This window comes from Camellia sinensis, chromosome 11 (assembly GCF_055761805.1).
Source record: "Camellia sinensis isolate YWXY chromosome 11, ASM5576180v1, whole genome shotgun sequence".
NCBI lineage: Eukaryota > Viridiplantae > Streptophyta > Magnoliopsida > Ericales > Theaceae > Camellia > Camellia sinensis.
Genome location: NC_138971.1, coordinates 48504324 through 48517064, shown reverse-complemented (window position 1 = coordinate 48517064; position 12741 = coordinate 48504324). Strand labels below are relative to the sequence as shown.

The 12741-nt window shown below is 35.7% G+C and overlaps 1 protein-coding gene across 1 annotated transcript; it reads left to right on the top strand.

Annotated features, from left to right (window-relative positions):
- The first annotated feature begins 5453 nt into the window (after positions 1-5453).
- On the top strand, positions 5454-11693 carry LOC114320049 (IAA-amino acid hydrolase ILR1-like 4). Its single transcript, XM_082893858.1, has 5 exons — positions 5454-5942; positions 8213-8338; positions 9492-9806; positions 10549-10677; positions 11147-11693. The coding sequence occupies exons 1-5, from the start codon at positions 5577-5579 to the stop codon at positions 11549-11551; spliced, it is 1341 nt and encodes a 446-aa protein (XP_082749984.1). The 5' UTR covers positions 5454-5576; the 3' UTR covers positions 11552-11693.
- The last annotated feature ends 1048 nt before the right edge of the window (positions 11694-12741 follow it).

The following is a 12741-nucleotide window of genomic DNA, read 5'->3' as shown; positions in this document are numbered from 1 at the left end:
GTTTACCACTTGTTGAAATTTGTAGCAATTTACAAGATTGGTTAAACCGATATGATGCTTAACGCTTATTGAAATTTGTAGCAATTTACAAGTTGAAGTTAAGCCGAGATCATTGTTTACCTTCGCTTGTTGAAATTTGTAGCAATTTACAAGTTGAAGTTAAGCCAAGATTATTGTTTATCTTCACTTGTTGAAATTTGTAGCAATTTACAAGTTGAAGTTAAGGCGAGGTCATTGTTTACCTTCATTTGTTGAAATTTGTAGCAATTTACAAGTTGAAGTTAAGCCGAGGTCATTGTTTACCTTCACTTGTTGAAATTCGTAGCAATTTACAAGTTGAAGTTAAGCCGATATATATTGTTTAACACTTGTGGAAATTTGTAGCAATTTACAAATAGATCATTGTTTAGCACTTGTTATAACTTAAGAAAAGTTTACAAAGTTGAGATTAAACTAGCATATGTTTATCCTTGTTGAAATTTGTAGCAATTTACAAGTTGGTTAAACTAAGATAATGCTTAACCGAAGTCAAGCCGAGATGATGCTTAACCGAAGTTAAGCCGGAGATGATGTTTAACCGAAGTTAAACAGAGATGATGCTTAACCGAAGTTAAGCCGAGATGATGCTTAACCGAAGTTAAGCCGAGATGATGTTTAACCGAAGTTAAGCTGAAGATGATGCTTAACCGAAGTTAAGCAGAGATGATGCTTAACCGACGTTAAGCCGAGATGATGTTTAACCGAAGTTAAGCCGAGATAATGCTTAACCGAAGTTAAGCCGAAGATGATGTTTAACCGAAGTTAAACCGAGATGATACTTAATCGAAGTTAAGCCGAGATGATGCTTAACCGAAGTTAAACCGAGACGATGCTTAATCGAAGTTAAGCTGAAGATGATGTTTAACCGAAGTTAAACTGAGATAATGCTTAACCGAAGTTAAGCTGAGATGATGTGGAAACTTGAGAAAAATTTACAAGTTAGGTTAAACCGAGAAGATGCTGTAACACTTGTTGAAACTTGAGAAGAGTTTACAAGATTGAAGACTATGGTTAAATACTTGTTGAAATTTTTTGAGCAGAAATTTACAAATTGAACGAGCAAAAATTTACAAGTTAAATCAAGGTTATGCTGAAAGAAGTATCTACATACTTGCCGAGATTACCATATTGCTAAAGACTTGGAAGAAGTTTGAAGACAGAAGTCTTGCTAAAAGTGAAATATCAAGTTGTAAAAAACACTTGTGGAAATGTTATGATAAATATTTTTCAAGTATTAGGTCAAAAACCGAGATAAACTAATTAAATGGGTACAACCAAGGTGTTACACCCCGAGGAGAATGCACAGTTAAAGGTGTATATTGAAGGCGGGCATATGACTCAGGTCTGCAGAAACACTAAGAACACGCTTAGAAGATCTGATGAGGCAAGGCAATCTGAAAGGACCTCGTCGATGAGACCAGAACAAGGGAAGGATAGGCAAAACTGCCTCAGGCGCTAGCAGCACCACCTCCTCCAGCACAACAACCTCAGGCAGAAAGACCACGGGTAATTAATGTAATTCACTCGAGGGTCAACGAGAACGAAATTAAGGGAGAGACTCAGAAGGTAAAGCACCTGCAACATGTCTACCAAGTCGGGGACAAGAGACATCGAGCAGATGAGTGCTTGGGACCAGTAGTGTCTCTTACCGAAGTCGACCTCGAAATGGTCCAGCACCCGCATAATAACGCTTTGGTAGTATCCCTCCAGGTTAGGGAGTGCCAAGTGAAATGCATCCTGATTGACCAAGGAAGCTCTTGTGACATCATGTATGTCCGATGTTACAAAGAGCTCGGCCTTCATCCAGACGATAAAGAGCAACCCAATGGCCCAATGGTTGGGTTAAAAGGAACACCGACGTGGGCACTGAGAGCAGTAAGCTTGGAAATACAGGCTGGCACCAGAAAGATCACAATAGAATTCACCATCATCAACACTCCATCTCCTTACAAATCCTGGGAAGATCATGGTTGCATGCAATGGGGGCAGTTCCCTCAACGTTACATCAACTACTGCGGTTCCCAACAGAACATGGGATTAAAGAAGTCAGAGGGGATCAACTGCAGGCGGAGAATTGCTCCATAGCAGCAATGAAATCCATCTGCAGCATTCAAGAACCAGAGAAGGTAGAGATTGAAAACGAGGACATAGAGGTCCTAGATGATGTCGGCAAGGAGCCAGCCGAAAAGAGTGAAGAGGCACTGAGGAAAATCCTCGTCTATGAGGGGGATGAAGAACGCTTCTTTCTTCTCGGCTCAGGCTTAGCCAAAGAAGAAGAAAGAGAATTGTAAGCTTTTTTTTTAGAGCAAACATTGAGGTATTTGCTTGGACACCTTACGAAATGCCTGGCATTGACCCCGATGTCACTTGCCACCAACTGAACGTCGACAGGTCGGCCAAACTTGTAAATCCAACTAGCAAGAGGACCGACGTTGATGCACGTCAAAGCAGTAGAGGAAGAAGTAGACAGACTTCTGGAGACCAAGGCCATTCGAGAAGTCAATTACCCGACATGGCTATCAAATACAGTGGAAGAAGGAATGATAATCAAGGAGCAAAGAATGTTAACATCGGCCAACAACAGACATTTTTCAGAAGCAAAAAAGGTTACATATGCAAAGAAAACAAAAGTACAAAGATGAAGACCCTAAGAACTAGGGACTAAGGCAAGAACTAGGGACTAAGGCAAGAACTAGGGACTAATCTATTTCAAACGGTTAACGGTGGTTCAACATTGGCAGTCAGCTGGAAGAGCTTCTCTACCATTATCTCGGCAACAATTTCAAGAAGGGACGTGGTTCTAAGACTATGCAGAAAACAGAAACGAAGGCAAGAATCTGGAAATACAACAACAAAAACAAGAAGAGAAAAAAACAGAGTCAAGAAGATGACAAAGTTCAAAGAATAAAGCCAAGTACACAGGCACTAAGTAAGTATGTGAAGAACAAGAAAGTAATGACTCAGACATGACGCTAGCAACAGAAAGCGGATATGACAAGAACAGTTCCAGGCATTTTAGCAATAAGAAATCAAAAACTTGAAGACAGACGAGAGCAGAAGGCAACAGATGGCAAATAAACAGATTCAAAGTAAATCAGAAGAGTTATGAAAGATTGAGCTTAATAGCAAGTAAAGAGTTTATGAACCTACAAAGTGAAATGAACGCCGATATGAAAATCGCCGGAGTCAAATAGATGATTGGAAATCGAGAACTCACTAGAGAGTGTGAGTGGAGCAGTTGCAAAGCTCTTGGAGTTTACGAATTAATGGAACCAGAACCTCGGCTAAGAGGTGCGATTTCAAGCAGCTTGAAAAGCATGAAACTTGATACTGGACACCAGTAGACAGTAAAGTCCAGGGAACTTTGAGGTCGGCGAGTTTGATCTCAGACAGAGGGGCACAGATGAACGAACAGTGTAGGTTCCATCACCTCAGAATGCCGAGGTAATAGAACCTAGGGGGCAGTTGTGGGGATATATTTTCTGAGTACCAACACGTGGCAAGGTGACGCCGACGTGTCAGCCGAGGTGCCCCATGTCCTGGTCGTTACGCCGAGGTGATCTCGGCAAGGCCGAGATTATCTGCGAAGATATCGAAATCCGAGATAAGTGGATAAATGACAAGAGTCCTAGAATGAAAAGGGAACTCAACCTGGATGAGGGACAAGAGTCCTAGATTGGGAGAAGACTTCAGTTTGGGTAAAGATAAGACTCTTAAAGAGTTTATCCTAATCCCACTGGGAGTCCCAGATTAGCAGTAATCCTAAGTCCATTAGAGCTAGGCTCCTATTGGGACTAGGTTTATGTTGGCTATAAAAGAGAGGCACCCCCATGGGTCAAAGGTATGCTTTTTATACTTAAGCTTGTGAGTTTAGCACTTGATTATCTTTGAGAGATATACTGATTTGATCGTCGGAGTGCCCCCGGGTGGTTGAACCACCGCCGGAGACTTCTCTTTTTGTTGCAGGTTAGCTAGAGGCCATCTATTCTGCCAGTGTTTTTTCAGCTGATTACTAGGCGGACAGTGTGATTAGAAAATCACTCACACAGGTTCCATTTTGGAATCATAATTCCACCTTCCTATTTCAACCATCTGTTCGATTATAGTTGTCAAATATGATTCCAAATCACATTTCAAAACATGTTTGGTAACCAAAGAGTTTTTGAATTTGTGGGTCTACCTGGTCGTCCGTTCAGACATCCTCCCGGACAGTTTTTGAATTTTTGGATCTATCCGATCATTTGCCCAGACATCTTCTCGTATGTCCGGTCGGTTGACCAGAACAATGCTTTTTCTTTGTTTTTTGTTTTGTTTTTTGTTTTTTGTTTTTTGTTTTTTTTTTGTGTGTGTGTGTGCAATTGCCACCTATTATTTGAAAAAAAATTATTTATTTTTGATATTTTTTAAATATAGAAATTATTTTTTTAGACCAAAATGACAACTTATTTGGCCATTTATTTAAAAATAACAAAAAATAAATAAATAAAAATTAATTTCTCATAGTAATTTTTTAAAAATTAAAAAAAAAACATTTTAAAACAAAACAATTAAAAGAAAATTTCCAATCAAATATACAATCAAAAGTAATTTTAAAACACTAGCTGAATATTTTTTTTAACAAAAAATAATATTATGTTTTAATATTTTAAATAAAAAATATTTTCAAAATTTTTAAAATTTTTTAAATAAAAAATTTATTTTTTTCAATAATTATTTTTTTAAATTGAATTTTAAAAATAGTTTGGTTATGAGTTTTGAATAGAATTTTCAATAGAGTTTTGAGTTGTATGTTTGGTTATAAGTTATAAGTTTTTGAATAAAGTGTTTGGTTATGAGTTATAAGTTTTTAACTTTTCTTGTTTAAAAACTCATTTAAAAAATTCATAACTCAATTCAAAATTCAATTCAAATTTTTTTTCAAAACTCATAACCAAACAAATTTTTTCTTTTTAAATCATGATTCAATAACCCACAACCTCAAAATACAACTCTATTCTCAAATCATATTTCCAAAACTAAACCGAACGCTCCCTAAGTTTCTATATATATATTTGAAATAATTTTAAAATTATATTTTTTATATTAATATATAAATTTAAATATATTTATAATGCCATAGTCCAATTCGATTTGATCTGACCAGTGATTTGTCCGTACAACTTCTTTTTTGATTCTCTCACCGTTCAATCTGATCTCGAATCGGAGGCAATCTGCGCCCATTAAGTAATAAATATCAAATTAGAACTCCCAAAAATAATAATAATAATAATAATAATAATAATTTCCCTTGCCAAACATGTTCTGTATGATTACCCTTATGTTATGTTTGGTATTGGGAACATCGCGATGGTCACCTGGACAACGATGTCATTTTCGTCTCTTTCTCTTGTCTTCCCAATATGCTCTCAGTTGCCAAACAAAACTAACACCAATTAATTACTCCCATTCCTCCCTCACATTCACCCATTTCCCAAACCTCCCAATTCCCAAACATCTCAACTTTTAATCCAAAATTCACAAAAACTTCTCACAATTTCATGGATTTCTTCAAATTGATCACTTTGATTTCCACCCTCTACATCTTTCTCTCATCAACAACACCCACTTCATCAAATTCTTCTTTAACCCCAAAAGAGTTAGCATATGTCCCAGTGAATTTTCTCAGTCTGGCCAAAAGTCCAGAGCTTGTTGATTGGATGGTGGGAATTAGGAGGAAAATACATGAGAACCCAGAACTTGGTTTTGAGGAATTTAAGACGAGTGAGCTTATCAGAGCCGAGCTTGACAAAATGGGCATCCCATATAAGCACCCGGTGGCTGTCACCGGTGTTGTCGGCTTCGTCGGAACCGGAAAACCGCCATTTGTTGCCTTAAGAGCAGACATGGATGCTCTGGCCATGCAGGTCAGTCTAGTGTCTATATATAGAGAGGTGACTACATGTGTGAAATCAAAGAACTACGACAGTTAGTTGAATTAAAGTTATTGGATTTGAGAATTGTGAGAATTATTTGAAGTGATTGCATTTGAGTGAAATGAAGTATTTTAAAGAACCATGTTTTGAATATTTTTTTTTTTTTTTTTTTTTGAAAAAAAAAAACAAATTCTGAAAAGCATGACAATTTAGATCAACTCAGGTATACACAAAGCCTACCATTAGTATTACCAAAAATGAATTACATTTTGAAATGCAAGTTTCGAAACATGACCCACTCACTTTTGTTCTAAAATGATAAATTTGACGGTTCAAAATGATCCTAAACGTTTGACAAAACAAAACATAAAAAAAAAATGATAATATGCGTAAAAATTTATTGACATATGATGAAAAAAAAAATAACGTTCAAATAGTACACATTAATGTCCAAAGTTTTACTATTGAACTAATGTTGACATATGGTTGATTTAGAAAAAATAAAATTTATATTTTATTGGATGCCTAATTGTTAAAAAAAAAATCTCTAGACTATAAGTACTTTAAATTCTTATAGTGTAAATTGTATAAGTGTACTCTATCGTATCACAATTTAAAACATGTAGCATATCACGTCAAGCTAATATAGCTTACAATCAAGTTGGTAGAGAATGCCCACACAAGAGCAGTTATGTCATACAAAATTACCTTTAATTTTTTTTCTTGAAATCTCTCTAATTACTTCAATTATAGATTTCAAAGCACACACATCATGAATGTACAACCACGAGTATATATATATATATATGCATATTGGTTTACATGCATATTTGCTAATTTGTAGTTGTTTGCATTAGGTAAATGCTTTTGGGAATTGAGTTAATTTTACTTTCATGCCCTAAACCATCGTCATTTTTCTATATTATCATTAAACTACTCCATCAATCTCATATATTAGTATTAGAGTTTCTAATTTCAATTAATGAGGTCCAACAAGAGACAATTGTCCAAATTCGAAAGCATTCAAGTCTAATTTTATAGGCAAAACAGTCATTTTGAAATTTGAATAACTTAAATCATACAACGAAACACTCATTTTTTTATTCACTATTTGAGATGAGGGGCAGAGAAAAAAATGGGTGTATGGTTAGGGTGTAAGTTGTCTAATACAGTGTGAGTAAGAAGTTGAGTGTTTGACCGTATAGTTTAGGCTGTGTTTGGTTATATTTTCTAATTATAATTACACTCTTCCGTTTGGATGGAATTTGAAAATGTGATTTCACCACATATTTCAAAACATATTTTTCTTTCACGTTTGGTAGATTCGTACATACTCTCTCTTTTGTCTTCTCCATTCTGAAAAACAAAGGAGTTTTTGAATTTTGGGTCTACCTGGTCATCCTTCCGGGCGTTCGGCCAGTTGACCGGAACAGTGTTTTTTTTTTTTTGTTGCAATTGCCAATTGCCACCTATTATTTGAAATATATATATATATATATATATTTGTTTTTGATATTTTTTAAATATAGAAATTATTTTTTTTAGACCAAAATGACAAATTATTTTTTTGAATTGAATTTCAAAAAGAGTTTGATTATGAATTTTGAATAAAATTTTCAATAGAGTTTTGAGTTGTGAGTTTGGTTATGGGTTATACGTTTTCGAATTAAGTTTTGAAAACTCTTTTCAAAACTCATAACTAAACAACTTTTCTCATTTCATATGTCACATAAAAAATTCAAAACTCATAACCAAGCAAATTTCTCTTTTCAAATCATAATTCCAAAACTCACATACTCAAAATACAACTCTATTCTCAAATTATAATTCTAAAACTCTACCAAACACTACCTTAGATTTTCCAAATTGTAAAATTACCTTTTTGCATAGTAGGTTAGGTTTACACAAATTTGGACATGATGTCTTCAATTGGACCATATGAAAAAAAAAAAAAAAAACTAAAGAGACTAAATGTATAAAATCAATAGTTTAAGGTTGAATTTTTTTTTTTTTAAAAATGACGATGGTTTAGGGGCCAAAAGTAAACTCTTCGGGCTTTATGCAAAGGCAATTCATTCTCTTTTGATTTGAGTATATAGAATAATGATTGAAATTTTGCAATGGTGTTGTTCAATGTTAGATCCTAGATTCTTATGTGAATCTTCTTTAAATACTATGTTGAAATTAAATTGTTCCAAAAAGAAAAAAGGTCTGTTGAAATTTAAAAATAATAATAAAATAAAGAGTTTTGATGATTGCAGGAGAGTGTAGAATGGGAGCACAAGAGTAAAATTCCAGGAAAGATGCATGGTTGTGGCCATGATGCCCACGCCGCGATGCTTCTTGGTGCAGCAAAATTGCTTCAAGAGCATCGTCATGATTTACAGGTTCAATTATCTCTTTTCTGAATTTTTAGCAACTTGATTATGAATTTCTAAATGCCTTTTATATATTGAAAATCTTGTTATAGCATAATTGTTCATCACTATATTGATTTTCAACAATTTTATCTATGTTGCACCTTGCTCGGGCACATGTGAACATCCTTTGGAAATGGATTCTGCACACTCACAAGGGTGTGCTAGAAATTTTCATGTGGCTTGAGCAATTTTAGATTGAATTGGAAATTATAGAAAGATCTGTATTTGAATTGTTAGTTACAGAAGGCTAATTTGGGAATGAAAATTTTGTGACAAAAAAGTGTCAATACTAACTCAACCTTTTATGTATGTAATAGAATAGACATGCACACAAATTGGTTGAATAGGCCAGTGATTCTCCATCCGTAAATCTCTCTGTCTCGTATGTTCCAATGCACTCTCAACCACATGATGAGGTGAGAATCTCGAGACATGATCATACAGATAAAAATACATTGGCACATAGGGATAAAAGGGATTTGGGGACAGAGGATCCTGTGGCAGTTGAATGAAATAAAATAAAATCTACAATCAACAAAATGAAAAAGATTATAAATTTATATCTGTAGTTATGTGTATGTTTGGGTACTTCTCCCATTTGTTTTCAATGTTCGTAATAGGACTTGTATGTGATAAATTTGAGTATGTGGAGAGAGAGAGAGAGAGAGAGAGAGAGAGAGAGAGAGAGACAGAGAGACAGAGAGAGAGACACAGAGAGAGAAAGAGTATGATGTTCATTGTCAATAAGTTGTTCATCACCATCTAGTAATGCAAGTGTGACATTTTGTTTCATAAAACACCTTTTTTTGGGCCATGATCCTTTGTTCTCAAAAAGGTCTGTCCTTATGTCTTATCACTCACAACTACACGGATTGATTTTTTTAAATTAAAAATGATATTGCATAGCCTGAATGTGCGGGACAAGGGGACCTTTTTTAGGACAAGAGATCCCATGTCCACCTTTTCGCATTAAAAGCTCAATTATAATTATTTTTTTCTCTCAAAGAGTCGTAATTATTGTTGCTAATGTCGTAGTATTAATAATGTTGTTGTATCTGTGAACTGGTATATGCATAATCACGAGAAAATTTGTACAATTTATATTTTTTGGGGTGAATAGGGAACGGTGATTCTGGTTTTCCAACCGGCAGAGGAAGGAGGCGGAGGAGCAAAGATAATGTTAGAAGTCGGGATATTAGAGAATGTTGACGCCATTTTCGGGCTGCATGTCTCATCTAGATTTCCTATTGGTACAGTTGCTGGCAGGAGTGGCCCTATCTTGGCTGGGAGTGGTTTCTTTGAGGCCGTGATAAGTGGGAAAGGGGGACATGCTGCCATTCCCCAACATATAATCGACCCAATCTTAGCAGCTTCCAATGTAATTGTTAGTTTGCAACATCTCGTTTCACGTGAAGCCGATCCCTTGGATTCACAGGTCTCTCTCTCTCTCTCTCTCTCTCTCTCTCTCTCTTAATGTATGTGCATGCGCGTGCGCATGTGTGATCTCAACCCCTAAGAAGGTTTTTCTTATTCTTTGAAACAGTTGAATCAAAATGAATCAAGAGTCAAATGCCCAAAACCCTTCTTCCTTAAAAGGTGCAAAGTTTTCAAAATTTTCACTTTTCTAAATCATAATCATCATGATTTCTAAAAATTATATATACAGAACAAAATTGCATTTTGTTCTTGTTTTCTACATTTTCATTTTCATGTTTTCAAAAACAAGACCAATGAAATGTTCGTAAACTCTCATTGTTTGTATAGCATTTTCATTTCTTGTGTGTAAATAGTTTTTTGAAATTTCGAAAACAACTTTTTCGGTATTTCCTTTCGAACACAATTCGCCTAACTAGTTTTATATCTTCTTCACTAGTTGACAAACCTATATATCTATTTCACTCATTGAAGAATATTTGTAATTTCTTATCTTCTTTTTCATCTCTCGTCGTTCAAGTAAAGGTTCCATGTTTAGTCTTTTTCTTTAGATATGAAATAATGGAATCTTTTACTTTCTATGTTGCGTCCCAGCTTAGCTTCAAAAATTACAAAACCAAAACCAATTATTTTGTATTCCCTTGCGCGCGCGTGCACACACACACACAAAAGGTATTTTGTGCACAAATTACACATCTTTTACTTTTCTTCAACCATCACATGTGTGCTTATTCATCTTGCAGGTAGTGACAGTGGCAAAATTCCAAGGAGGTGGTGCATTCAATGTAATTCCCGATTCAATTACAATTGGTGGAACATTTAGGGCATTTTCGAAAGAAAGTTTGATTAAACTTAAACAACGAATTCAAGAGGTACAGTTCTTAAAAACCACCAACTTACATGCCCTTTGTTTTTCATAGTTAGAAGATTGAGCAAGAATCACAACATTACCTTCACCATGACACGAACGTCCAGAAATCCATCTTATTTATTATGTATCAATAAAAAAATTACCCTACCCCCCCCCTAAGCTAATGAGCAAGGAATGAGTGGAGATTTCATACAAGTGATGGACCTGTAAGGCCTGGTCCACACGCCATTGGGGAATGGGGGGATTAGGGGAGCCTTAGCTCTTAGAATCGAATTCCAAACTGTTGTGGCGCTCTGGGATGCTTCTGATCAATATAGAACAGGACGAATCAACCAAAAAGAAAGACCACCAAGATAATCATTGAGAAACTGATATCGTGCTTGGTCATTCATTTTTGTTTTTTTTTTAATTTTATTTTCTATTTTATATTTTCTGTATAGCATCTCATTACAGATAAATGCAAATGACAGGTCATCACGACACAAGCGGCTGTGCATAGGTGCAACGCAACTGTCAACTTCGATGACAAGCCCCTTTACCCCTTAACTGTAAACAACAAAGAGTTGCATTGGTACTTTGGAAATGTTGCAAGGGATATGCTGGGCGAGAAAAACGTTTTAGAGATGCAACCATTGATGGGGGCAGAAGACTTCTCGTTTTTTGCAGAGGCGGTTCCAGGATACTTCTACAGGGTTGGAATGCAAAATGAGACTCAGGGCCAGCTTGGACCGGCGCACTCTCCGTATTTCACTGTAAATGAAGATGTACTTCCATATGGTGCTGCATTACATACATCATTGGCTACAAGATACCTCCTTGAATATCAACAACCCAGGTCTGCTTCATCTAAGGGAAGTTCTCGTGATGAATTGTAAGGTTATTTGATTCTCGAATTATACATATACATAGATTTGAGACCAGAAATCGCCCCGGCAGAGGGGTTAGATTTTTATTATCCATTTTGGCAACGTATATCTGTTTTGTATTGTTATATATATTCAGATTCCAAAGTTTTTAGTTTCTGGTGTCAATTTTTTACACCATCAATTTTTGCCCAACTTGAAGTAGTGAAACATAGAACCTTTGTGTTTTAAACAAGATAGGAAGAAAACAGCACCTTAGTTTGATAAAATAGAATGCTTTATCCCCATTTCAATTATGAAGGGAAAGCATGGCGGTCAATACAATTGGTTAGTCTCTCTCTCATTACATTGGAGGTTGTAATCTAGGTTTGTTGCTAATGAGCTATAAGGATTCTTTTTTGCTGGATAAAACAGATATTAGGAGGCAACCAACATATATGAAGCCTCTTTGGGCACAGCTATAAAGTCTTGGAGAACTGGACAAGAAAAGTCTAGACGGACCCAACAATACAGGAGAGCTACAAGCACTCTTTGAAGATGGGCTTGACCTATAGCCTAAACTCAGCCCTGTCGGGAGCATAGGTGCAATCTCTATCTTTCTCCTCCTCCCTCTTTATCTCCCTCGAGAATTTGTATTATTATTGTTACTATTTATTATTTTTGTTACATGGGAAGCTATAACTTTTTAGTTTGGTGGGGGAGAACTTGAACCCTCGACCTCTTAGTGAAGTGCAAATATTCTGACCAATTTAAGTAACCCAATTGATTGAATTTGTAGTTTTCTACATTATTGTGAAAACTCTTTATTCCCTTTCCCAGAGCAGGAAATTACAGAGCAAGCCAATTAGGGATGTCCTGCTATCATGGCCATTCTCTTTTTTTTTTCTCTCTCTCTCTCATGGTAAGTTATGTATGTCCTATTGAAAAGCTTTGACCCCAACCCATTTTGGCAAGGAAGCTTGTATACATAGAAACATACGTATTTATAGCCTCGAAGGATCAAAATTTAAAAAAGAAAAAATAATTCCAAGCTTTACTTAAACCACCAAAACGTACACTCATCATTGTATATTAGAGAGCAACTTTTTTTTTTTGAATCTTAACACCTCTTTCCTCTCTCTCTCTCTCTCTCTCTCTCTCTCTCCCCTCCATGAAGCCCTCAAATTCAAACTCATCACACAAACCCACAAATGGCTCTATTT

Excerpts from the sequence above, each read along its gene's own strand:
- LOC114320049 (XM_082893858.1), top strand. The coding sequence starts at position 5,577 with ATGGATTTCTTCAAATTGATCACTTTGATTTCCACCCTCTACATCTTT. Across the intron at positions 5,943-8,212 it reads TGGATGCTCTGGCCATGCAG|GAGAGTGTAGAATGGGAGCA; the intron begins GTCAGTCTAGTG and ends TGATGATTGCAG. Across the intron at positions 10,678-11,146 it reads TTAAACAACGAATTCAAGAG|GTCATCACGACACAAGCGGC; the intron begins GTACAGTTCTTA and ends TGCAAATGACAG.